Source organism: Strigops habroptila, chromosome Z (assembly GCF_004027225.2).
Source record: "Strigops habroptila isolate Jane chromosome Z, bStrHab1.2.pri, whole genome shotgun sequence".
In the NCBI taxonomy this organism is placed as follows: Eukaryota; Metazoa; Chordata; class Aves; order Psittaciformes; family Psittacidae; genus Strigops; species Strigops habroptila.
The window spans coordinates 99,419,742-99,447,690 of NC_044302.2; the positions used below are offsets into that span (position 1 = coordinate 99,419,742).

Genomic DNA, 27,949 nt, shown 5'->3' on the forward strand with positions numbered 1-27,949 from the left:
TGGGATGAAGTGTACATCTTTATTTCTTAATGGAACATAAACTCCTTTAGAAAAAAACATTCATCTGGATGACAACACCCATAGAAAAGATCACCAATCTATCTCGTGTTCTTTTTTTTTTTTTTTAATTTGGCATGTTATTTGCATTTATATTAAAGCAAAGTGCATCTTTCTTACTTTTTCTCGTTTATACACATTGCACAATACATAAATAATGATGCTTATAAAACGTCTTTATATTTACAGGTAATAATATATTTATATAACATAAAATACAATTTTTTTTTTCTTTAATAAATCTCAGGGGGTTTTTAAGGAGTCTTTTTTTTTTTTACCTGTGTTTTAATTTCAAAGCACTGTAATGCCAAAATGCCAATGAGAATGCTCTTTTATTCATTTAAACCTTTTTATTTAGAAAAATAGCTTATGTTATGGTCTAAACATGCTCATTGAGCCAAGAACAGTGTAAAAGTATCATACTCGTGTATGAATTCAAGAAATGAAAGCACAACTTTATTTCCAGATTGGATGGTACCGGGATAACCTGATCTAGGCTGGTTACAACATACCAACTATTGTGGACACCTTTTCTTGTTTTTTCTCATTTGTTTTTCATTTGTTTTGTTGGTTTGAGGGTTGTTTTTTTAGGTTTAAGTTTCTGTCTCTTCACATCTCAGTTCAAATTATAAAGCATGGGTCATGCACTAAGTTTCTCCGCTGTCATCTCCTCCCCTTTCATCAATGCACGACCAAAAGTTAAAAAAAACAAAGCAGTGGAAAGATGAACACAGTGACAAGACGTGAACCCAGCAACAATACAATAAAAAATCAAAAGGTTGGGTAAAGACCTGGTTTGGAAGGTTTTGCACCATCCTTCGGTGGCAACATTGGGTTAGCACCACTGGGGAAGGGGTCTCTGTATCACCATCACCAGGGTTGGCTGGCGGCAAGGGAAAGGTGGTGCATAAAAAGTACAGGTATCTTGTTGTTTTATCCAAGAGAAGGAGCTGTAACATATAGGAAGTGGCTTCCAAATCTGTTGATCACATAGGTAACCCTTTCAGAGGCGTGAAATAATTACCGTATGCAATCTATCCCCAAGAACCCTTCTCTCGCCCTTCTGAGTATTGGTCATTCACACTTTTAAAAAATAGATATATTTATCAAAATACCCAAGGCAAAAAAAAAAAAAAAAAGTCTTTTCAGAAGCTATTTCTCAACACGGGCAGGAAGGGTAACAAACAAAACGAAACAAGAAGAGTTCGCATGAAAAGCAAGCACTCAGAAGGAAACAATAGCAGCAAAGTAGTATAGATGTCATAAGCCCACTTTGTCTCGAGTCACCGGTTATTAAAGATAACCTCCAACCAGCATGGGCAACTGCTGATGAACTGTCTAGTGTAGCACTGGCCCCAGCCTTTCACAAAGCTGATCTGAACGGTAAATCCAGTCCATGGCTGCTGCGTGAACTCGTGGTCGTTGGGTCTCTGCAAGGTGTATGCCTTCTCGTAGTCAAAAGCCTTGATGGAAAATCCTGGGAACACTTTGTGAACCAGCAACGTCCTGGAGTCAGGGTTGTCCAGTGTGGCCGACTTGATGAAGATGGGGTAACTGCTGCGGTTGTATACCCACACGCCGTCCACTTCCTTGGTGAGCTGGATGCCATAGCCGATCTTGCTGCGGACCTTCTGAACCAGCTGGCTTTTGTTGTCAGAGTTGAGCTGTCCGAGGCAGAAACCATTCCCCTGAGGTAGATCATAGAAGATATCCAGGGAGGGCTCTTGGACAGAGTACAGCCGACCCACACGTGTCTTCTCTTCCCAGTATGCTACCACGCACCAGTGTGAACGATCCCCCGGCTCCTGAAGTACTTGAGAATCTGCAGAACAGGAGAAAACAAAGGAAGAAAAGGAGAAATTAAGCACCAGGGGAATAATATGACCCAAAAGCTACACAATGCTGCCAGGTCCTTGCCTGCCCATGTCTCCATGCACACACTAACGCCCACAGCACATCCACCATTTCCAAAAGCCTTGTATTAAGGCCACTATTAAGACCATTTAATATGACCCATGTTTGGGGGATTCCTGTGCCTAGCTATGGTTGGAGTTACAGGTCCTAAATCACCAGGTCCACCTTCAGAAGTGGCTTGAGACCCACCAGTAGCACCCAAAGTAGTGCCATCCCTCACCCAAACCATCACCAGGACCACCTTTACTGCCAACAGGAGAGACGAGATGCTCGAGCAGCTGCATCCAGCAAGACTAAACATCCTAAACCCCCTGATTTTCTTTCATCCACCCAACAATGGATCCATTTCCATAAATATCTACTGTGCACCGACACCAAAACAAATGAGGGCTGCTATGAAAAGCACATTGAAGGCCACCCCATGGGACCAGAGAGGACAATGACTCACCTGCTCTAGTCCATGGGGCTCCTCTTTGCCCATAGGCAGAGCCTGGGTGATGGAGAGGATGGAGACACCAGATGATGCCCCAAGCCACAGGAAGCACCATCAGACGGTGGCACGGTGGGGACCAGAAATACTGCTCTTGGTAACAAAAATAGCTAAAAAACATGCTAAAACCCCCAGAAATTTGTTCCTGTAGCCCTTCTTTAAACTCCTCTGCCTGCAGCTACCCTGTGCAAGCAGCAAGGATACGACGTAGGAGGAAAAAGCAAGGAGGGGGGAGCTGAGAAACATGAAAAAGCCCCTTTTCCTAACAGAGGATCCCTAGCAGCCTGGCGCTGAGCAGCGGGTAATTCCTTCCAGCCTCAGTAGGCATGTCAAGACCTGGGAACTATTCATCTCTATAATTGCATTTAAAAAAAAAAAATAATATATTAAAAGGAAAAAAATCAAGCTGGGAATGCGAGTTAGTGAGCACTACCAAAACAATCCCCTGCACCATGGGAGCAGCTATGGCACAACGGGTCATCCAGCACCCCAAAGCTCTCCCTGCATCACTTGAGCAGCTCCCCCAAACCCCTCCAGCATGAGCAATGGCAGTGGAATGCTGGCTGCCGTGCTTTCTATAGTTTTTTGCTATTAATAAGCCCGTTTCCCCAGCGCAGGCGTCTCTTTTCTCCCGCCTCCGAGTTGTGCTTCAAGCCCTGCACTGTGCTTTTAAAAAAGAAAGGGAAAAAAAAAACCAAACCCAGCCACACACTTTTAATTTCCTCATTTCTATGCCAGCGAGGAAAATATTTCTGCAGTTGCTGGAGGCAGTGACTAAAAATGGGCCTGACTCTGAAAGCCCCAAAAGAGGGACCTTCGCTCCTGGGTGAAACTGGGGATGGGGGTTCTGGCAGGGGGTATTCCCTGGGACAGCATCCATGCCCTGGTTTGTCCTTCCACACCCCCCTTCTCGGTGCCTCCCAAGACTTTGTTGTGGATAACAACAAATCCTGCTGAAACCTGGCAACGCACAAGGGACCGAGGAGGGGGAATGGTTTGGGTTCCCTCTACCCTAACCCAAATGGGTTAGGGGCAAGAAATACCCCCAGGATGGCACTTCCCTACCCACCCAGAGTCAGAGGAATTTGGGAAAGCGAGGGGATGCCTGGGAGATAGAAGAATGGGGTGGGGGGGAATGCTCCTGGATCCTGGGGAATGATGCTCCTGGATCCTGGGGGATGATGCTCCTGGATCCATTCCCATCTCAACAACCCATCACCCCCCCCTCTGCTGCACCCTCCCCACCGACTGCCTGCCAGTGACACTCACAGCTTCTTGGCTTTGTTTTACAGCAGTTGAGGGAATTTTGGATCAACTGCAACTGAACCCCACTGAAATTCCTATAGGTTCTTAGTTATTTGAACATAAAAGCATCCCTTTTCAGGAGGAGGTGTAGGGGGGGGTGGAGAGAGAAGACTTTTTCACCTGATATTTGTGCTTGCATTAGTGAAGACCACTTAACAAGCAGCTCATTACTGCTTACAGAGAGTTATTTAATTGCCAGCACATTAAAAAAAAAAAAAAAAAAAACAACTAAAAAAAGAAAACTGCCTTGGCTATGAATGAACAGACCTTTATGGAGGGCTGGAAGTTCATGAATGAATCCCACTAGGTTTTTCAATGACATGGGGTGACCAGACCTCAAGGACAAGTCTTAGGTAATCTGGGGTATATTTTTTTCTGAAGGAACCAATGCCAGGACACAGTATAAATATGCCAGAGCCTCTTCCGCTTGCGGGCTTCGGCTGTTGACTGGATGTCTAGTCAAAAAGCCATGGGAATATAAGGGCTGAGCTCGGATAAACAGGATCAGGCCTCCCTGCCAGCCGCCACCAAAGCTGCTTTTCATGGTTTTTGGGACCCCAGCAGAGCCTCCCTGCTCCCACCCCCCTCCCTGATTCTGGCATCCACTGGGAAAAGGGGTGGGAAAAGCCAATGGCATCACTAGGGCAGTGGAGGAAGGAGAGGAGGTGGCAGGAGAGGAGGGAAAGATGACACTGAGATGCTTCCTACAGTGTTGGGCATTTCTTTCCCCAAAAGGCTTTTTTGGTGGCGATGACCATGAGCCTGGGTAAATGAAGCAAATAGATGGATTCTGCCCCAAAACACCCTACTGGGTTCATCCCGTGCAACCTGGGGTCATGGCAGGGACCCACCATCCAAATCCCACCTCCGCCTGCTGCAAACACACACACAAAACCCCAGATCCCTGGAAACTGGCAGCCACATCACCCTCAACTTGTCCTTGTGTGCGACAGCCCAGAAATGGCTGAAAAACGCTTTGGGATTCTTGTTTTCAGTTAAAAGCATGTTTTTTATGAGCTCCTCGGAGCAAACACATCCCTTTCTAAATGCCTGGAAAACTCCCAGCGAACTGGGAGTGTTCCCATATTCCAGCAAACAATGATAATGTTTAGTGCTATAAACATCCGCACTATTATTTCGTTATTAAGCATCCCTCCATTTGCTGCTATCACTGGTTTATTAGTATTTTCCATGGTTTGCATTACAGCCCGCCCAGGGGCTCCATCAGGCTCCCCCCAGTGCATTGTGCAAGCTTATTGTGAAAAAAAGTATGTAAGTAACTGAAAATAAAGCGAGTCTACCCTCAGGAATGCAGAGAATTAGTTGTATTGATCACTCATAGTTGGGTCTAGGGAGAAATGGATCCGAAGCAGAGCACAGTCCTGCATGCAGGGGAGAAACCAAGGCATTAACTCGATACCCCAAAGTCTATGGGTTAACATTTTTAAGGAATTTGGTGCAGATGGTTCATCACCAGTGATACTCCAGCACAACCACATTGTTCAGTATCACATTCCCACTGGAAAACTGATTTTTTTCCCATATTTTTTTTACACACTCCTGCGTTCTCCTAAGCTTCCCTGACTTACTGCTGCATCCCTCCTTGGGGAGGAAGGAGTCCTCCCCAAAAGCATCATCTCAGCCACTTCCCAACACACCAACCAGCATGAGAGGCTATGAGGTTTGCCACCACCTGCCTTGACACTCACAAACATCAAATCCTGCCCAAAATTCCTCAATAAAAGGCCACAGACAGGACTTCTGCAGCTTTGGGTGTGCACGTGTTGCCCATGGGCTCAAGAGCATCATCCTGCTCTGGGAAGGAAAGCTGCAAAAAATGCTACATTCATAGAGAAATCCTGGAGGAAGGGACACTGGAGCAATAATCCCACAAAACTAAAAGCTGCTGAAACCAAGGTGGTCCAGAAGAAGGTGGGTATAGGCAGTTTACACCATGGAAACACACAAGTTTATCAGCAAGGGCCCCACGCTTGGTTCTCCCAAGCTGTGGCAGGAAGACTCACATCTCCCATCACTCGGAAATGGCAGAAAAATTCTGGTGTGGCTTTTTCTCCTCGACACATGGACACTTCTAAGATGATGAAACCCTGTAATCTGTACTTTTTCCTTCCAAGCTCTGTGTCAGTTTTATGAGTAGTTTGGGAAGAAACAGTTCTTTTTTCACTCAGGAAGAATCAAAACATTTCAGCAAAACTGAATTTTTTAAAAAAATAAATAAAAAAATATAATACAAACAAAACCAACGCAGTTCCTGGCCAGCATTCGGATCTCAGCCCTGTCCCGGTGCCAAGTTCATGAACGTAGAGGGGAGGTGGGCTGGGGATCTTTTGTTTTGCTTTGTTTTGTTTTGTTTTGACATAGCTAAAGGTTTTCCTGTAATCAACCGACCTCTAAAGAAAACAGCAAGTTTAGCACACACTGAGCTATCTCACCCGCCGGGACTACTCCCATCTGATCAAGTCAAGAGCTATCTAAACTGTCACTGATGGATCTGCGATAATAACAACTCCTCGCTGAAAATGGGAATACAACTGTGTTCCTGATTAGGTTTTTAAATACCTGTAATTGGGTTTTTCCTCAATAGTATTAGGATTAGATGCAAATTAATCTGTCCAACTGTAGAAGAGTTTCAAACTATGTATTTATACTTTTTATATATATATATTTATAGATTTTTTTAAGAGCTGCTTTCATAGAATCATAGAATCATGGAATGGCTTGTGTTGGAAGGGACCTTAAAGCTCATTCAGTTCCAACCTCCTGCCATGGGCAGGGACACCTTCCACTAGAGCAGATTGCTCAAACCATGCTTTGACCTAAAGCATGCTCTTCCTAAACTTCTCACCCATCTCACCCCCTCCTGTCTCTCATTCCTCTGTGATCCCTGGGGATGGATTTCCCACCAAACATCAACCCTGACACAATATTCCTCATGGTAACATCCACCCTGAACTGTGAACAAAAGTCTCCTAATTTTCATAGAACCACAGAACGGTTTGGGTTGGAAGGGACCTTTAAAGCTTCTAACCCCCCTGGAATGGGCATGGACATCTCTAACTAGATGAGGTGTTCAGGTTTCTGGTACCCTCACCCGGGCCACGTGCAGAGGTGACACAGCCCACAGGACCAATAACCCAACACAAACGGGTAAACACCACAGATAAATTAATGTAGACGTCCACGAAGAAATCACAGCACCGAAAGGAGACTGATTTTATGGACCCTTCCTAGAAGGACCAGGACCCAACACAAGTTCCTGGGGCAGCCAAGGAGACGTGAAGGGATGGCAAGATCCCTGCCTGGCTTCCCAGGAGGCAGCTATCTGCTGCAAAACAAGCAGATGAACCTATGGTCCTTCCTCCTTTATCCGCCAGCACACGTGGAGGGCATCTGTGCTTAAAAAAACCTGGCTGGACTGGTGTCAGCACAACGTGTTGTCTGGCCAGGGCCAAGGCTCAGACCAAGCTCAGCGTGTCTCGCACCCAGTAATCTCTCTTGGCTGACCTTAAGCTGCATTTGCAAGCCCGGGACAAAGCCATGTCCCATCTTCTCCTGCTCATCGAGGTGGAAGAGATGGAGACACAAACCCCAGAGCTCCTAATGGGTTTTTGCATGCTCTTCTTGAGGGTCACAGGGCAGCTCGGAGCACTCTGATTGCAGTTTTGCCCCTTGTGTTACTGGGAAACGCTGGTTTTGCAGGATCTCAGGAAAAAAGCATCCCTGAACTCCTACTCAAGAAGCCAACAGGCAGTACACGGAGGTGAGAACACCGAGCATGACGTGCAACCACACAGCTCATCAAAGCAAGGAGAAATGGGCACCAAGAAGGGAAATTTTACTTCCTTTCTAGTCTCTCTTGAGTGATTTACAGGCTAGTTGGGTGGGGGAGCAAACAAAAAAAACCCAAGAAAAATCCTTAAAAGCTAGACTTCCAGGTATGCTTTGTGAAAGCAAAGGAAAGAAAAAGAATCCAAATTAAAGGATGTATCCTGCTGCAGAAAAGGGTCTTTGTGCCTTTAACGGAGTTTGTGGGCAGCCTACAGACACCACCCATGGCAATGTTTGCCCCAAACCTTTTATATATCTCCCTGCACACAAGGGCTAGACAGCTTCAGCCTCCTCACCCCACCTTGCTTTTGATGGCTGGGATGGTTTCTGAAAGGCTAATTTAGAGGATGGTTATGCGTTAAGCTCCTGTTGTTTGCAGAGAAAATACACCCTCACCTACTGCAGGGATGCCACCGCCCAAGGTGGCTCATGGGGTCCCTCCACTATGCCAACACGAGAGCCCCCAAAGAGCTGGGACAGTCGGTCACGTCAACACATACTTAGGGAGCCTTTAATCTGTGGATTATTGACACGATAGACCATAACATCTCTTTAGGAGCCATTACAGCCCATCGTGTCAGTAGGTACTTACGGAGTCCTTAATCCGCGGATTGACAGGCTAGACCATAAATTTGTGTCTATGTCTAATTAGGCAGCTCTTATTACTCAACATATACAGTAGTCATTCAGGCTAAAGAGCCTTAAGATTATTTATGTAATTTATTAACAAGTTGTCCACCCAATCACTTAAACGGCTTCTTGCTCCTAGCAAAGTAAGTCACCCTTGCATGAAAATAAAGGTCCACCCTAGTTTCCCTCCAAGACTTCAGTTTGCTGAAGTTTCCTAAGGGCTGGTATCCAGAAGCTGAGATGTTGCCAACAGATCTGAAACCTTGTGAGTCTGATGGGAACACAGAGTAAAATTTGGCAGAAGCCATCAGGGGAAGGAGTCTGGAATTTCCTGATAGTTGTAACGAGGGTTTTAGTTCAAACTCCATGTTACTGGCAACATATGAGCTCAGGAGTGCTCTGTACCAGTTCTGGTGATCGAACCAAGAGAACTTCCATCACCTTCACCATTGCTGGGGAACCCAACTTGGTGGTACCTTGAGTCAACCTTCTCCCAGCCTGGAACCCAGCCCTGACCTTGGGGGGTTAATTCAGGGATGGGACATAAAAGCCCCCAAGAAAGGGTCCCTGCAAGCATACTGCAGACCTACAAAGCCTCAAGAGCATCAGTAAGGCCAAGACTGGCCCAGGAGGGATGCCCAGGCTCAAAAAATATAGGGTGATCAATACATATGTGTGAAAGAACCCCAGCTCCGCCATGTCCCGGGCATCAAAGGACAGCGAAGAAAGAACCAAAGTAAAACTGCTGAGTTCATGGAGTCCACCAAACCAGAAATTTGATTCATAAACATCCTATTAGTCACTGCTACTGTCTAATTACGGTGATTAATCAATTACCACGGCTAAAAACGACTCGGGAAGAGAAGAACCTTTTTTTGTGCCCATTTTCTTTAAAAGCCAAGCAAGGCTGCAGCTACAAGGGGGGGTCAGGGGGGGAAGTACGCAGGCACACACCAAAAATGCCTGTCTGCCTGTCTCCAGCGGTTAGAGAGGAGCCAGCTGACTCCAGTTTCCTCCGTACCAGGCTTCGGGCCTCATCAGCCATGCAAATTATAGAGTACCGTGCTGTCTGAAGGCCGAATTTCGACTCAGCTCAGAGAAAAGCCTTAGAGGAAGGGTGGGGATGAAGAAGCCAGCCAAATCCATTCATAATATTTACAGTAAATGGGCCTCTTTGCTGTTGTTTAGTATACAGTCAGTCTAATTATTTTTGAAGTTTTAATTTAAAGAGCCTTCTTTATCTGCCTCTCCTTCTGCACCCCTCAAAGGTGTGGGAAAACTTTTCCCTTGTTTCAAAAAAGCAGTAGGACGGGAATCCCTTCCCCAAGCTCCAACCCGGCTGTTGGGTGGGATGAAGGGATGCTTCAAGAGAGAAGACCCTTGCAGAGGGGTGCTGCCAACATCCATGGGGGCTTTAAGACCCCTGGGCCACCTGGATAGGCATGGAGGCATGCAGGTACGTATGGAAAAAGCCCCAGAAATCCTATTTTTGCTCCATGTGTCCCTGTTCCTGTGCTGGTGGGGATATCCTGGTAGGAGTTGCTGGCTCGGGAGGTGTCGCAGGATGATCCCATGTACCCTCCCCTCCTGTCTTGACAGCAACCGGGAATAATCCAATCTTAATGACAATCAGCCAAGAGGCTCCTCTGGAAAACACAGGAAGCCAGCATTCCTGAGATGCTGCCATGAGCCCACCAAGCGACTTGAGGCTGCTACCAGCCCCAGCTCCCAAGACAAGCAAATACCTCCATGCTTTAACCTCAGCAGCTACCAAGACACACCTCTTCTCCACCCATACCCAACCCAGGTCTCAACCAGAAACCTTCTGAGAAAGAGAAACCAGCACACAAAGGGCTCCTGACTTACAGCAACGCCAGTCAGCCTGGAGGATGAGCTTGCCAAAGTATCTCTTACAGCCTGGGTTGTGCTGGAGGCTCCCGTGACAGCATCCTGCCCATCACCTTTCCAATGGGGATAAATCATGGACGAGGATGCCAAAGCCACCAGAGGCCATTGGGCTACACCAGACCCTCTACACACAGCCACCAAGCTCAATTATAGAGGATGAAGACCTTAAAATGCTTTGGCAATTAAAAATAAAGCTCTGCTGTCACAAGGAGGGGGGGAGGTCGCCTGGTACCCAGCGATGCCCCAGGGAGGGCAGGGATACAGCCCCCAGGAAGCCACAGCTCTCCACTGACAACATGTAGCTATGTGGGTTACACGTTAAAACCCTTGTAAAGACCTTAATAAAAACTGAAGCAGAGCAGTCTAGGGTTTCCAAACGGATACCTAATACACAGATGTGTGCTAGGATTCTTTTTTCCCTCCCTCCTAACTGCATTCCACGCACACACACACACACACAGCATTGCTGCCGCTCTCATTTCAATACTGAACCAAAGAAAAGCCTCTCCCCGCAACACATCAACCTGGAATTCTCCCCAAACACTGAAAACAGACGTAATTACGTGTGTGTATCCCTAAAAAAGAAAAGACCACCGCCCCCCCAGCTCCCTTTTCCAGAGCAGCATCCCTCGCAGGGATGTAAACCCATGGAAAAAGCAGCATTGGAACAAAAGTCCTTTTCACGCTCGTCGTGCCCCGCTCTGTAACAATTATGAAAACTGTTTAGCTGGGCTGGCATTTGGAGCATTTACTGCATTCCTGCCAATAAATTCCAGTCCCGGATCTGATGGAAAAGGCTCCCCCCCGCTCCCTTTCCCCTCCCTCCCTTGCCTTCATTCCTCCTGGCTTTCTTTACAACCTAATACCCTGTCGACGCGGGGCCAGGGCCTACTTAGGGGGAAAAAAAAACACCCAGCGCCAGACTGGAGACAGCATGCAGACTGAAAAAGTTAATCATTACTTCTGTCTGCCTTCATAATCTAATCACGCCGATTCCTAAGAGCAGGCGGCGAAGCACGCTGGCGTACAGGCAGGGTCGCCGCCCAGGGACGGACAGAAGGACGGACAGACAGCATCAGCCCCAACCCGGGTAAGGGGAAAGGGCAAGGGATGGACGGACAGACGGCGTTCGGATGGGAGTTCACAAGCCTGGCCACGCACACACCCCTCCCCTCGCCCTCTCACTTTGCTCTGGATTAATAACGCTTAGCAATTATAGAGAATATTACATTCATTAAGTAATTAACCCTCCCGGCGCTCCGGCGGAGCTGGCACCCCCTTTCGCAGACGGAGGCCGGCAGAGGTTTGCCCCAGGCTATGAAACAGGGCAGGTCGGCAGCACCCGGATTAACAGAAGATACAAAACCCCAAAAAGCTCCTTGTGCTCATCACACCAGCAGCAGAGCTGTGTCTCAAGTGGGGACCACTCCATGGCCCGGATGGCATCACTGAGACCTAGCAGCATCCTCCCATCAGGACAAAGCCCAGGGGATTTGGGTACCACCGAGACCCAGCAGCATCCTCCCATGAGGATAAAACCCAAAGGATCTGAGGCATCATCAAGAGCCAACAGCATCTTCCCATGGGGACAAGGCCCAGGGACTTTTTTTGCCAAGTCTGACAAACCCAGCTTGGCAAACCCACCGCTTGGCAAAGCCAGCACCACGCTGACTGCTCTGCAAACAAACCTCGGTGCAACATCTCAGGTGTGTCAAGGCTTTGCGCTCTTGACACCCAAGACACATTTTCCATACTTGGCTGTGACAAAGAACAGGAAAACTACGGGCCTCTACACAAGAAGATTTATGAGTTTGTTCCTTATCATGAGCTAAAAAGTCTCAGCCTGGCTTCCAAAGTAAATGAATTCATCAGTTCAAATGCAGTGATGTAACTTCAGGCTCCCAACTCCTTTTCCAAATAAAACTCCTGTTATTTGATTCCTGCTCGAAGGATGATTATATGGAGTTATTTACTCTATCCGCTCTGCCTGGGAAGGTGCAGCCAGAGCCCAGCCACAGGGTCACTGACAGCCATCCCACGTGGGCAAGCAGCACCCATCTCACGGTTTAATTTCTCAACTATTTTGCTATTTTCTCTGCTTTTCTACTAAAAAAAAACCTCACCTTGCACACCAATGTGCAAACACACAACCCCTCTGCCATTATTTTGGGGAGGGAGCTCCCTCTTGGTGATGATACCCGGCAATTTCTAGCACCTATAAATTCAACCCACTGGTTTCCAACACCAAAAATCACCAGATCAAGTGCCAACTTGGTGAAGTAAAAGTGAAGTATGTTTGAATTTCCACTACGTTCCCAACACTTGAGTTTCTCCAATGCAAAGCAAGCTCTTATTGATATAGTTTTCACAGCTCTACAAACAAAATCTATTCAACCTGTATCTGTATTACATATAATGCTATATAGGGAGATAATATATTCACTATATAATAAAATATTGAATATATTCAACCTATACATTATATACAATTCCATATAGCAAGAGAATATATTCACTATATAATGAATATATTCAACCTATATATTATATATATTTTAAATATAGGATATATACATTATATATTGACTATAACCTACATATTATAATTAGACATGTAATACAGCAAATACATTTAATATATTCTATACATACATATTCGACCTATACATACACATACAGGTTGAACACATTTTTGTTGAATATAACCATCCATAGCCTCACTTATGACATACACATACAGATACATATTTACAACAATGCTTAACTGCCTGAGCAGTTCTGAGTTATTCTGAGTTATTCATTTAATGGCAAAATGTGCCTTTCCACCTGCTCAGGTATTTAGGGAAAAGCCAGGAAAGCCCATAGAAGCCAGGACTTCACCACAAAGATGGCTTTCCAAAACCCAGCATCCCGCCGGGCATCTTAGTTCATCCCTGGGGAGGATGAGGAAGGACCACAGAGCCGGGTACCCACCATCAGTCATGGAGGAGCATCACCAGGACCTCTGCAACCACCCCACCAGCACCTTAATTCAACCCCAAGGAAGGATGAGGAAGGACCACAGAGCTACGTACCCACCATCAGTCATGGAGGAGCATCACCAAGACCTCCTGCAACCACCCCGCGGTGCTTCGGCACTGCCGGCACAACCCAACCAGGGAGTTTTTCCATGCAGCGAGGTTAAAAGGGTAGAGAAGGGCTGAGCCAGCTCTTACAGGGTGGTTTTTTTTTTTTTTTCCCCTTGCAAGTTAAAACCAAGATAATGACACTGGGTGGGGACCAATTTGAAGGGCTGAGCAGCCAAACCAAAATTAGTCTCCCGGCCAAGAGCTTCCTAGGCCTCACGGTTTGGGGAAGGAAGCTGAGAAAAGGCATGAAGGGGAAAAAAAAAAGATTCCTTGGGAAGCTGGAGCGTCGCACTCAAGCAAAGGTGACCCTGCTAGTCAAATATTTTTCAACATAATAAAAAGAAAATCAAGCGCTGGAGCAGCCTCCCTCGGAAGAACAGAGCCCATGGGATGGGTTTTTTTTTACTCCTTCCTTCTCCTTTTCTCTCTCCTCCTCCCCCGGCACTTTCTTTCCTTTCACTAATAACTATGTTTTCTTGTAGGGTTTTTTTTTTTTTTTTTCTCTTGGCTCTTTCCTCATAAAAGACTGATGTAATTTCCTGTCTTGTCCCAATGCTTCCTGTTAATTAACAGGGTGAAAGTTATCATCACCCATTTAAATGGCTACCCGAAAGCGGGGAGGGGAAAAAAACAAGGGGAAAACGAAAAAGAAAAGTAAAAAAGAGAGGGGAGGGAAGGGCCGTCTGTCAGCAAACACCACGGCACATCCCAAGTAGCACGAAACCCCCTGGAAAAACCATACTGGACCCAACAACTTGAGCCCATCAACAAAGACATGGCCCTCAACCCAAGAGTGGCACGCATAGTGGGTCCATGCATAGGGGATGTGAGCTCCCACCCTCCCCTGGATCAGGATGGAAAATCCCTGCCCAGAAAACATCTCTTCTTGCATTAAATAAGTTTTAAAGATTAAAAAGAAAGAAAAAGGAGAGGAAAAGAGATGTGAGGGGAGAAAAAGGGAAAATAGAAAAAGGGAAAAATGAAAGAAGAAAGAAAAAAGGGGGAAAGAAAAAGGGAGAAAGAAAAAAAGGGTAAGAGGAAAAAAGGTTAAAAAAATGTAACAGATAAAAATAAAGGAAAACGTAAAAGGTAAAATGAAAAAAATAAAACAAAGAAAAAGAGAAAATAAAATAATTAAATAAAATTAAAAAATAAAAAAATAAAAAAAAAAGCAGAGGAAGAGGCAGCTGGCAAAGCTGGCAACACCTGAGATGCTGCTTTTACTTAAAGAAATGAAAAACTGGGGAGGACATGAGGGGAAATAGAAAAAAAACCCAAAACCAAACCCAAGGGCTAATCCACAGCCATGGGGTGGAAATCCTGCGTGACACTGAGCTCCTTCCCTCCCCGACCTCAGCCCCACGCAGGATCAGGCTGCCCACTCCCCAGCGCCTTCCTGTTCCTCAACAGCAGCCCTGACGCAGCCAGTCCCCCACAGCACCAGAGCCAAGACCACGGCCCCGGCACGCCAACGGGCTGAAAACAAAGCGATTTAGGCAAAAAGCAAGGGTGGTTAGAACAGAGACTGTGCCTCAGCGGTTAATAATATCTCAGTGCTGAAAATAAACTGGAAAGGAAGCTCCTTTGTGACAGTAGGCAGGCAGCCAGGCTGCGGCGTGGGTCATTCAAGCCAGCCAGGGACGGTGGTGGGGTTGGCACCCACCACACCAGACCCCGGCCAGCACCCACCACCCAGCACATCGCCCTTCTAAGGCACCTGGTTAGCACCAGGAGGGGCTCCACACGCCCCGTTTTCCCCTGTGCACCCTAAAATGGGGTGTATCCCATGTTAACCCAGCATCGAGGTTTACGGTCTTGGCCGCCGCGGTTAGAAATAGGCATCCCCCCATGCCGTCGGCGGGGAAATGCATGTGGTTAATGTTACTGGTTCCTCCAGTGTAAGCGATACCCGCTGGCAGACAGCAGGGATGGAAACGATGCAGCCCGCATCCCTGCCAGCCCGGGGCTGCTCCTCTACGAGTGTTTTTGTCCCATCGAGTTTTAAATGTCCCCAACGATCAAGTTGCCGGCGCTCATGGGGACGTCTGATGCGAGCAGAACATGGCTTGAATCGACACCTAGCTTCCAAAATTCACCTTTTTTTGTCCTCATTCCTCCCTAAAAAGCACAAGGTTGTGGGATAAAACCCAAGCGGTCCCCATCATGGTCCCCACTGAAGGACTCGCTAGTGGTGGGGTCTTCTGCATTTTTTTATCATGAGCTGCTCTCAAGGCAAGACTTGGTTGGGAAAACCCACTGGCACCCGGAAAAACAAGACTGAACGGAGCTGTACGGGGATGGATTGAAACACCCAGCATTTAATGGGAAGAGCACTTCTACCATCAATTTTTTTTAAAAACCCATCCTAGAAGAGTATCTAGGAAAAGCTCGAAGGGCTCTAAAGCACTTAAAAGTAATTACGAAACAGGTCCTATTTGCTTTGGGGGGGGATTCTAACCGGCCAAGAGCCAGGAGGAGGATGCCCCCAGCAACCCTGCAGCAGCACGGGGGCTATCCCAGCTGTGTCCCAGGGGGGGTTCCCGCAGGGCGAGATCCCCCTTAAAAGCAAAACCCAACCCACGGGGCTGAAGGAGCCGGAGCTGGTGGCCAAGCCAAGAGCCGCGGGGCCGGTGCCAAGCGCCGGCTCCCTCCTCCCTGCCGGCCAGGGTCAGATGATGTGTGAGGCGAGCCGGGAGGCTCCTAGTCTGGCAGGCAGCCTGCTTTGCTCCAGAGGCTCCAGTGCTGTCATCCTGGCGTTAACCCCTGATAACCTTGTCCTTTCCAGGACAGGATGGTGGTTTTTAGGTAAGTGCCGGGTGGGGAATGGCGTCTCCAATGAGGCTGGGAAAGAAAGGGTGCTCAGAGCGAATAAAAAAGTATTAGAAGGACGTACGCTCAAAAATAAACCAAGAATAAGTGACTTTGAGAAGAAAAAAAAAAAATTCCCAAGCAATTGTTTATCCCTGGGACAAATATACAATCCTAGTTCCACAGGAAGATGTCTCAATTTCAGATTATAATAGGATGCCAATTTGTAAATAAAGGCATTTCACAGGAGGTTATAAACTCTGTATGAGAGGGAGGGGGGAATGGGAAAACACAGGCAGGACTCTGCCGGAGAAACCGTGCGGGATCCTGTTTACATGGAGGGGGGGGAGCAATGGAGAGACGCTTCAGGGGCAAATAGCTCCGGATTTGGACAAGGTGCTTGTTCCCCAGCGAGCAGATACCAGCAGGGATCAAAGACATAGTGAAACATTCCCAGCCCGCCCGCAATTCTGGAATGAAATGTCATTCAGCCTAGCAGTCCCTTAAACCTGACAAGCTCCGAGATGGAGCAGGGAGCAATGCTGATGTCTCTCCAACCTCTGGACGTTTTTCCCCACCTCTTTGGTGCAGAGGAGCTGGGAGGGAGAAACTGAGGCTGCGCTTGCTGCCCAAGAGTCTCATGGGGAACCTTGGTCCAGCACCCACCAAGCATCACCACTCAACGTCCACTGACTCTAGGGACCCTGGGGCAGTTCCAGAGGCAGGGCAAATCAACAGGATTGGGCTGAAATCTGGGTAAACTCTTGGGTTTGCTATGTTATAAATAGCCTCTATAAATAAAACCCAGTGGAGGTGGCAAGGCCACAAGCCAGCTCATCTTGCTTTCTCTCTATCATGGCCAGCTCTAGGTTTCTTAGAGAGCTTCGCTTTGCCAGCAGAACCAGAACTGTTCTGCAGATCTGTCCTGCAGGAAAGCCACGTTCTCACCCACAATGGGCACCACAACCCTCCATCAGCCAAGAGCCACCAGTCCAACACCATACACAGGCTAAGAGGCCTGGGTGAAAAGCATCCCATGGACACCAACACCTTCAAGCACCATCAGCTCACTTCGACCCTTGGAGCAGTTTCACCATTTCTTGTACGGGAATTTGGCTCCCACTGATCAGATGTCACTGGATCATGGGCTGGCCACCTCCACGCTCTCCAAGCACAGCTTTGCTTGTTTGAACGAAGAGTCATAACCAAACACATCTGCTGACAACGAGTCAGCTCAAAATACAGGAAAAACCACCCTCTGTCTTCTATTTACGGGAATTATTTTTATCTCCAATGGGCTATTTTTGCTCTCTTTAACCATGCTGAAAGGATCTGGACTGGTAATACCTGAGCGCAACCATGTCGGTGGGAGACACCATGAGCAAGGAGTCCTGACCTACCCACAGTGTGACCACTGATAAAAATAAACATGTAAGAAAACAAATAGAGGCAAGAGTATGGAAGTGAGAGGCAGTGCCTCAGGGAAGAAGGGGCGAGGGATACATGAGCCAGAAAATCGGAAGGCAAGGGAAGAGACAGCAAAGGTGGCATGAGAAGAGGACACCAGCACGGCTTAAAGGACTACCCAGTATTGCATTCCTGGGCCAGGAAGGAGAACAGAAAGCAGAGGGAGGGAAAGAGCAGCTCAGATCAGTTATCGAAGGGGGAAACACTCCGCATACATCACCCTCAATCACACCGCTCCCCCTCCCACATCCTTCAGTGCCTCTGGTATCCATCAATGAAACTGCCTTCAGCTTCCGTAAGGAGACTGCAATCCTGGCAGTGGCTGGACCTGAGACTCCTCATCATCAAAGGATCCTCAAGGGAAGCTGCAAGGGCTCCCTTTTTTCATGCTTCTCCTGCCATCATCCTCTCCACCCCCCATAAGGTTTTCCTGCCAGTGCCTGTGAACCCCAGACTGGCCCCGCTCCCAAATTGTTGGTGCTGAGAGCCATCTGCCTCACTACATCCTGCCCTTCCAGGATCAAGATTTTAGGGCAGCTCTACTGACTTTGAACACTGCTACTTCATTAGCATCTACTGCCCATCAATGGTGGCCAAAGCCTATGGCGCTATAGGAACCTACCACCACCATCCACCCATGACATCTTCTACCTCAGTCTCCTGCTCCAGTTTCCAAACCTACCAAAATCAGGGTGGTTTTGCCTTTGTTTAAGCCACCTTTTCATTGAAGAGCTGCAAATCCTGCACGTACAGCCCTGGTTTAGAGAGGATGCTGGATTCTCCACCCAGCATCACCCATTCCCATTTGCCCTAACGCAGACAAGACCAAGCTGAAGCGCTCCCCATGTACCCTGCCAATAACTTGTTAAAGCCCTCTTCGAATGCACTCTTCTGCTAACTAAAATATGCAGGAGGCGGGTAGAAAAAAGGAGGAGAAAGTGAGCTTTGGAGGATTGCTGCGAAGTGCGTTTATTTTCCTTTCTCGACTGGGTCTCTCCAGTTGGGAATTTTCAGCGCTGCACTTCTGCGCGCGGAAGGGAGATGCCAGTAAATCAGAGCAAATTCAAAACAAATGCTCTTTCATGTGGAGGCATTCGGCTTTGTTTCAGGGCTTGGGTAGCTAACCGTATCCCTTCATGAGTCAACTCTCCTATCAGCTCCTCATTAAACTAAATGGCTACAATTACATTTGGGGAGGAAAAAAAAAAGAGTGGTTAATGAATGATCGTAAAAGGTTCTGTTTCCAGGCTTTGGTGGGGGGAAAACCTTTGATAAGGAAGACAAAAACCCAATTTGATCCAATGAAATAACAGACGTATAATAAAATAAGGTAAAAAAAAACGCATTTCCAGGGGGAAATGTGCTTTCTTCTGGGGAGGAGGCTCTATCAAGGAGCTGGGGGTCCCCTTCCCGCGGCCCTTCGGGAGGCACCAGGAACGAGCCGTGTTATTTCCTGCAGCCCAAGCCCCCACCTCCCGCCTTCCCTTCGGGAGCAGAGCAGCCAGACGAGATGTTATCAATAGGCTGAACCTTACAGAAAGCCCCCTTTTAAAAGCGAGTACTTCCTCTGCTTATTTCATGTGGTATCCTGTGGAACTGAACTCTCTCCTCCCCTCCGCAACGGGTGTATTTCAGGAGGAAAAAGGAAAAAAAAAAAAAACATCTAACAACATCCTTATTGTGTTGTTTTGCTTCTTGTCTTTTTTCTTTTTACAGTCTCCTTTTTTTTTTTTTTTTTCTTTTTTCCTTCCCTAAAGCTATGGGCTCCAATAGCAACAAAATACAGAAAAGCCCAAAAGTCTTCTGCACTAAAAAAAATCATAACAGCGACAAGTTTCTCTGTTCCCTCTCCCTCTCTGATTAATTCTCATTAGGGCCTTTGAACAAACAATATGCTCCCCTCTCAAATAACAGACAGGGTATATATTACACCCAAAGAAAAACAAACAAGGCTCACTTAAAGACATCCACACCAAACGCAGTTCCTGGAGAGAGGCAGGGGCAGATGCACACGCGCGTGCGGCCGCCGCCGACCTATTTCTGAAATTCCAGTTTCAGGGCAATGAATAAATCATAAATCAGGGAGACATTCCCACAAAGGGAACACCTTCAATCATCAGCAAGTACATGCAGGTACACGGTTTCAGACACTTTAATCCTGGTAGAGACAGAGCCCAGCCACAGAGCTGGCCGGTCTGGGGTGAGAGATGAGGTGTTGGAGACATCACACCTTGGAAAAGGTGTTGGGAGTTGGGCTAAATGGCCTTTAAAGGTCCTTTCCAACCCAAACCATCCTATGATTCTATGAAAAGCCAAAGAGAGGTGGGAAAACAACACTTTGAACCCCATTCCATAATGGCACCTGGAGGCTGAAGGATATGGCAAATGGGATAATGAGGGAAATCATAGAGTATCTCAAGTTGGAAGGGACTCCTGAGGATCACCGAGTCCAACTCCCTCTGCAACATCCTCTGGAAAAATAGGGTCACCCTTCCTCCCCAGGCACCACGAGCCTCACACACTGGATGTGGGATGCTGGTTACCCTACCAAGAGCAAAGCCCAAGCACGGCTCTTGTCCCATAGACAAGAGGTGCCAACACCAAGTCAAGGAGAGCTGGATGCCGAATCCTTGTGAAAGGCATGACCGCATCTGCTCTGATAATCCACGCATCCAAATGAATGGGTGATTAACATCGTTTACCCCCAGTCCAAAAACTAATGGAGTGTAAGGCTGGAATTCAAAGGAAATATGGGCTTTTGCGTACAGAGAACATGGTCCGGGATTTCAACACATCCTCTGCATGAGGTACATGGCTGCTACTGAAACAAAACCCAATTCCCCCTTTCAGCATGCCTTCCTCAATGACGCACATCCCCAGTGCTCTCCAACATCACTTTGTCTTCTGTCAGGACCCTTGGTTAACACAACCCACGGCCAAAATCAAGGGCAACAAGAGATGACTTACCTGAAGGCCCCGCAGGGGCTAGGCAATTAGCTCCCCCTGTTTCAGTGGAGGAAGGCACAGAGTCTGGACAATCTGCAGGAGCAGAAGAGAAGAGAAAAAACCATCAGTAAGTATACAGGCGGTTCTCCGCAGGCTCCCAGCATCGCCGCGAGCAGAACACACATTCCAAAGCGTTTAGCAGGAAGCGATTACTAATTGTCCGCGCAGAGACGGTAGTTCATCAAGGAGCATCCACCCTAACTCGCTGCCTCAATCAAGGCTGCGCGCTGTGCTTCATCACCAGCCAACGCTGATTATAGACTGGCAGAAATTACAGACTGGCTGCCACCTCTCTGGCCCAGTCACCGGGTAATGAGACCAGGGCTGCTGTCGTTCTGATGCAAGCAAGCTCCCAAAAATGCTTAAATCGTGGCTTTGCGCACCCGATTTAGGCAACACCTGTAACTCGCCAAAATGGGAACCGAAAGGGAAACGTCTCATCGCCGCCCTTGCTGGGGCAAACGGTCTCTGTTTGTGCTCCACCACTTGGTTTTTGTGACCACCAGCTGCTGGCACATCTGACACCCCACTGTCACCTCCCAGGGCAGGTGGGCAACTGGATCTACTCCTCCATGCACCACCAAGGGGCAAGGGCAGGCTTAGATCAGGTGCCCCATTAGAGGTGTTCAAGCTCAAGGTTTGGAGCTTCCCATCCCAAGCCTGCTCCTGCAGGTGACAAAAGCCAGAAGCCAACACTGATCCCCTGGTCCTACAGGCAAACTCCAGCTTTTTGGTCACTACCACAGGAGAGACAATCTCAAGGGCAGGTCTGAGAAGATCCATGAAGTTCACGCAACCTTCTGGTCCTCAGCAGGTTCTCAGGCACTTTGGGTTTCACCAAATTTGGGCTCCCTAATGACATCATGTTGCTCAACGCTCTTATCTCAAAGCAAGGGCCACCACCAGGAGAGCAAAGATAGTTCTCTCTCTAAGGGTAAAAGTAATTTCCCCAGATTTCATCCCTGAAAAGCCAGTGAATAAGAAATTCCTGTCTGCATAACCTTGTTTTATCAGAGTAAAGTAGAAGCCCTAACAGGAATATACAGTTTAACAGGATATACTTAATCAAACCGAAAACAATAGGGGAGACAGGAAATGGACTTACTTGTGAAATGCTGTATATGATACACTCTCTAAATGCCTTGTCGTGCTTTCTACGCTTTAAAGAAATATGGTTTTTCTTTTTTTTAACCCTTTCTAGTCCAGACAGAAGATTCCCCCAGCCCCTTCCCTGAGATGGCTTCAATTGCTGGGGGTACAGATGCTTCCTGAACACAGGCTGGACCACCCTGCCCTGCACTGGGCTCCCTCTGTCCCCCGTTACAGCTCCCTGATGAGTCCCTGCAGTATGAAGAACACAATTTGTGCTTTTCCGTGTTGTCTTGCTCTAGGGATCACACACGACCAGGTCCTCTGTTAGCCCATGGGACACGATAGCAGGAGAGAATCCTATCCCAGCTTTAAATGCATAAACTTAGCAATGGGGTGATGTGCTTTCATGACTTCCTTAGAGCTGTCAGCTCCCTTCCTATGTCCCATTGCCCAACAGCCAGTCCCCTTCAATAACTAATTGCCCTCTGAAGTCTCCTTAGAGCTGTCACAGGATCAGAGGTTCACCCAAGCCTACTTCATGGGACTCCCCTCCCAAAACTGCCTTCCTGCAATATAAAACCATCATGGAGACATTCCCGGTGGCCACCAGCCTGACCCTGCAAGGTGCTGAATAGTTCCGAGAAGCTGCCAAAACTCCAGCTCCTCTGAAAGTCAATGCCACAGGAGGGCATTCGGCTTTCCATCCACATCTCAGCGGGTTTCCTGCACTCTCACACTCCAGCACCACCATGCCATCCAGGAGCATGAAGGACACAACCTGTTGCAGCCCCTTGTCCCACATAACGATGGGTCAAAATACCTGCTTGAATTACGTGGAGACACTACTATGCGTCTCACTTCCAACACGGCTGCAAGCAGCAGCTTCTGCAGGGACATTAGGGATGCTGAGCACCCATGTGCCTCCAGGATGACAAGGTGAGCCCGTCCCCATGCAAGCCACCAGCACACATCCCTGCAAACATCCTGTGCAAGGAAGAGGGCAAGTCCTCTCCTTGATAAATGACCAAAGCAGCCTGGACCTACAGCCTTCCTGCAGGTAACCCGGCTGCCAAGAGCAGATCCTTCTGCTCTATGGCAAGCACACACATACTACATCTATCCCACCAACACGGACTCTGCCTACCGCAGACCCCCCAGCTCCCTGTCCGCCATCCCTGCTTTCCCCCAGCCAGCGACACAGCCTGTCTCAGCCTTCCTCACCTCCAAGAACAAATGTAATCCCCATCACAATGGTTTTAAACTGAGAGAGGGGAGATTTACATTAGATAGAAGAGAGAATTCTTTATCATGAGGGTGCTGAGGCGCTGGCACAGACTTTTCCCAGAGAAGCTGGTGGCTGCCCCATCCCTGGCAGTGTTCAAGGCCAGGTTGGACACAGGGGCTTGGAGCAACCTGCTCTAGTGGAAGGTGTCCCTGCCCGTGGCAGGGGGTTGGAACTGGATGAGCTTTAAGGTCCCTTCCAACACAAACCATTTGATGGTTCTATAACCATAAGCACTAGCAACCACTGCCAGAGCCTATGCTGGTCCAGGTATTCCTGTCTGTCTGTCCGTCCATACGAACCACTTACAAGATGCAGCACTAAATGCTTAAATATTTTTATTACCCCTATCATGCTTGATGGAAAAGCGGAAGTTTCCTGCTGGATGCACATTCCCATCTCAACTGGCAGATGCAGCTGCCCAAGCCTAAACGGAGGGACCGCTCCCAACCAAGATCCCAAGGGGAGAAGATGGCTCATGTGCATCAGCCAGGTAAAAGGCTTTACTCCTCCCCACTGTCATCTACTGTCCCTCTCTCAATCCTCAATCTATGGCTGGGAAACTGCCGCAGGAGATGATGGCACTGATGCTGGGACGGGAAACCTCCGCAGAGGAAACACTGAGAAACCCTGAGCTTGCAAAACCCACCTGCAACAACAGACTTCCAGGCTCCGCTTGTGCCTGTCGCTGCCCTGTTAGTCAGAGTTCAGCTGCCAAATGGATTTTTCTTTCGAAAAGGGAAAAAAAGGAGGACTTTTTGGTGAGTAACCCAGTTGTTTCTGCGTTTCCGATGGGCAGCGTTAATCACTTCCTATTGGCCGATAGGAATAACTTTTCCTTTCGAAATGGCACATTCATGTTCTGCGGCTTTTCTGTTTACACACATTTTGCTACCTTATGTCAACACTTGCTAATGAATAAATATATCACTCGGCTAACTGAAAATGAGGTCCTGGCAGAGGCAGATTGGATGTTTAAATCCTGCTAATAGATTTATCCTAACATCTTTACAGGAAACCAACAGCAAGCTTTAACCCTTCTCTCCCGCAGCTCCAAACCCCCTGGCATCCCATGCCAGGATCATTGCTGGGTATAAAGAAAGGCACTAGAGGCAGAAATATGAACTTTCAGGGGAGAGCTGCAGGGATGCAGTCAAAATTGTGCCAATTTCACCCAAACCCACAAAACTTCATGACCCAGCACACTCTGAGAAGTCTGTTATGGAACAACCCTCCTGCATCCCAGCATGTGCTCGGGATGTTGAACCTAATCCCGATATTCTTCTTTCATGCATGAGCCTTCATCTCTTGTTTTTTTCACGCCGAGGCAAAACATTACATGCTTTGCAACCCAGCTGTCTGCTCAACAGCTTTGCTTATTGCCACAAGCCATAAAAAGACTTATTAGACTTTCTTAAGAGTTTGCAGACGGGGAAACAACAGTCCAGCCTCCGAGGGGGAAGGCTGGGACCCCACAAAGGTGCCCATTGAGGAGCAACCTCAAATTTGGGGTTTCTTTTAATCCCGGGGAATGGAGAGCAGCAATTTTACAGAAACTGCTCTTTTGGTGAAAAAAAAAACAAAACCAAAACCCCAACAAACACCAAAACAAACAAATGACCTGATGCTGGTCTTCAGAAATACATCTATCCCTGCCTCCCTGCAGCGCCGTGCCCCTCCTGCCTGCTGCGACCAAGGGACACGACCACAGAGACCACCGTGCTCCGGCCAACACTCCACATCCACTAATCCTCCTCTGGGAGCCGGGAGCTGCTCCTCCCCGCGCTCCCTCCCTCCCCGTTTCCGATTTTTCCCACCTCTCCTCCTTCTCCCAGCCCGATTTATCTCCCAGCCGGCGAGCTCGCTGCCAACCAGGAGTTTATGCAGACAACCGCAAAAGAGCTGGTGCCAGCCTCAAATGGGCTTCTCCCCTGGCACCCTGACATTCAATTACAAGCAACAGGCATGCAGAGTGCTGCTAAAAAAAAGTAAAACAGGTAAAATAAGTAACTTTTCAATCCGTTTTCCCTGTTTTTTTTCAACCTGGCGAGGCGGAGTTAGGCTCCTTTAAAACACAGGAGGATTTCTACCAACTCCATTTGCCGAGGCTCCTCGGGATTCCCAGCCATCAGGGAGATGCTGCGCTGGATCCCAACCTAAATCCCCACACATTCACCCAGGGGTGCAGGAGCACTACGGTTTACAAGTGCAACCCATGGGTTTTCCTGGCTTTCAGAGCAGCTCCAGCAGCAAAGGGAGGCCTGTGCTGCATTGCAATCCCTCCCGGAGCTTCCTGCCAGAGTTTTAAAACTCGACTTTGTGTGCAGGATGCCTTAGATAAATCAGATGTTAATTCTTCCAGGGGTATCAGGGGGGCACAGAAGCGCAAAAGCAGCCCAAGAGCAAAATGCATCACAGCATGACAAAGGCAGGAGATGGGTTCCCCTGAGAAAGAAGCTGAGAAAGGGTCTGGTGTCGTCCCGTTCCCCCCCCCCCCCCTTTTTTTTGCTTTTTATCTATAGTCTGCATTGAAAAAGTCCACTTACCAGTTGGTTTGAGAAAATCCATTGGATATCTGGAGTAGGGTGGAGGGGGAGACTCTGGAATTAGAAAAGTACAGAGAAAATAAAGGCAGAGCCATGAGAAAGGAAAAGAAAAAAAAAGAGAGAAAAAAGATAGGAACTTATGATAACAGTGGCATTCTTTTAGCAAAACTGTTTGTCTTAGCTCTGGGGGTTGGAGGCAGGGCAGCGAGGCGGTGATTGCCTTGATATTTAGCTGTCAGATAAACAAAAGGGGCCGTCTGGCGCCAGTCTCGCTGCTATCTGCCGCTCGGGCTGTCTGATCGGGGCCTCCTTGGCTCGGCGGAGCCGCGGCCGCCCGCCCGCGCCAGGCGCCCCTAATCCCCCGGCACCGAGCGGGGACGGCGGGGAGGCAGCGCCGGGACGGGGCGGGGGGGGGGAGGGGTGTCACCCACCCCCCGAATTAATAATAATAGCAATAAAAACACATAAATCACGGCCACGGAAAGGGGTTTTGGGGGGCTGCTGTGGGGGGTTTTCGGGAAAATTGTAAAGAGTTCCGTGGGGATGGGGGATGAGTGGGGCTGCACCCCCGTTACACACATCGGACCCCCCCTGCAGAAACACACACACACACACACACACACATACACGCACCCCGCAGCCCTACCTAGCTCGCAGAGCCGGCTGAGGTGGTACGGGTTGCAGCAGACGAGCTCGGCGTGAGCCTTGCCGTAGGATTCACAGCAACATAACCGCTTCACTTCGGAGCAGTGCCGGAGGTCTGGCCAGCGGAACACCTTGCAGAGCAGCACCGGCAGCGGGTAGGAGTGCTGGCCCAGCCGGGAGTCGGCCTTGGCGGGCAGCTGCAGGCAGGGGGTCCGCGCCCCGCCGCGGGACTCGACGGCGTGCAGCAGCCCCTCCAGCTGCCGCTCCTTCAGCCGCTTCAGCACGGTGTGGGTCAATGCCTTCAGTTCCGATTCCGCGCCCGCGGACGCTCCGCAGCCGCGGCCCGCCGTGCCCGGGCAGCACCCGCGCCCCTCGCCGCAGGCATGCGCCCGGGCCTCGGCCGCCGCCGCCTCCTCCTCCTCCTCCTCCTCACCGCCGGGCGCACGGCTCCGCCAGAGCCGCCGAACAAGCACCGAGCGTTTGGTCCTGAACATGCGGGACGAGAGGAGGGGCCCCCGGCTACAAAACGGGCATATCGTCCGCCGCGCATGAAGGGGCCGGGAACCAGTACGCGGCGGCGGGCAGCGGCGGGCGGCGGTGGCGGAGGAGCCGAGACGGGCTGTGGCATGCGCCAGTCTCCGCGCTGGGGCCGCGGGTCCCGCCGCCTCCGGCGGGGGGCTGCGCCGGCCCGCGCCTCTGCGCGCTGCCGGCCGAGCGGAGCAAAATCAAACCGGTAATAATACAAAAATTAAAAGGGGAGGGGAAAAAATTAAACAGGGGGAGGGGGGAAGAAGTGGGGGGGGGGAGGAGGGGGAGAGCCGCTCCTCGCCCTGGTTTTTGCCCAAAAAAGAAAAGAAAAATAATAAAGGGGGGGGTTGAGGGGGGGGAAAGCCCGTCTAGAGTCTGCGGCGCATCGCGCCGGGGGAGGCGGGCTGCTGCCGGCGCCGCGCCGCCCTGCGCGGCTGCGGAGCGCGGCTGGAGCCGCGGGGGATCCTAAGGCTCCCGGGGGCCGCGGCTCCCATCAACCCGCCAGTGCCGGGAAGGGGGGCGAAAAGGGGGAGAAAAAGGGATCAGAGGCGTAGCCGGGCGCAATCGCGAGGTTAAAATTTAAAAAGCAAGCCAAATTGATGCCTATCTAAACAAAAAATAAAATAAAAATAAAAATTAAGGACACCCCCCCCCCCAAAAAAAAAAACCCGACCCTAAAATGCGGGCGTCGGAATCGGTTTAGGCATCTGTCACAAAAGAGCAGCAGCAGCGCATCCAGAGTGTTGTATCCCTTTTGAAAGCCCAGCTCGTCCTGATGCGGGGGTTTGCGTGATAATTATTTTTTCCCCCTCCTTCTTCCCAAAGGATTTTAATCCACACACACACACACACAAACTAGAGTCTTGGTCCGGCTGCTACGAAAAGAAAGAAAATAAATAAAGGAATAAATGAAGTGGGGCTATGTCTCCCTTTCCTTCTCTGCCGCCCCGCTCCGCGTCCCTCCGCGACGATACTTACATGAGTGCGGGGACCCGCCAGCCGGCCACCCTTCTCCGTGCTTCCGAAGCGTCTCTCTCGGTGCCTCTTTCCCCTTCTTGCCTCGGCTCGCCTCCTTCCTGCTTTTCTTCTCTCCTCTTCCTCCTCCTACTCCCCTTTCTCCTCCTCCTCCTCCTCCTCCTCGCGTTTTTTTTCCTCCTTTTTCCCCTCCTCTCTCCGCCGCCCGCTATAACTACGCGCCCGACCCGCACCACTGCCTTCGCCTTTCTGTCTCCTTGCGGGGCAGCCGCAGCGGCGAACGCAGCCGGGGCTCGGTGCCGCCCCCCGCCCGGGTCCC

The 27,949-nt window shown here is 49.1% G+C and overlaps 1 protein-coding gene across 2 annotated transcripts; it reads right to left on the reverse strand.

Annotated features, from left to right (window-relative positions):
* Nucleotides 1-27,949, reverse strand: SMAD7 (SMAD family member 7). Of its 2 annotated transcripts, none has more exons than XM_030470031.1 (5): nucleotides 27,634-27,949; nucleotides 26,129-27,530; nucleotides 25,483-25,536; nucleotides 20,524-20,595; nucleotides 1-1,879 (listed from the first exon to the last, which is right to left on the reverse strand). In XM_030470031.1, the coding sequence occupies exons 2-5, from the start codon at nucleotides 26,619-26,621 to the stop codon at nucleotides 1,341-1,343; spliced, it is 1,158 nt and encodes a 385-aa protein (XP_030325891.1). In that variant the 5' UTR covers nucleotides 26,622-27,530; nucleotides 27,634-27,949; the 3' UTR covers nucleotides 1-1,340. The 2 variants fall into 2 exon arrangements, with proteins under 2 accessions (XP_030325891.1, XP_030325892.1); XM_030470032.1 differs by having other exon boundaries at nucleotides 26,129-27,527; nucleotides 27,634-27,754.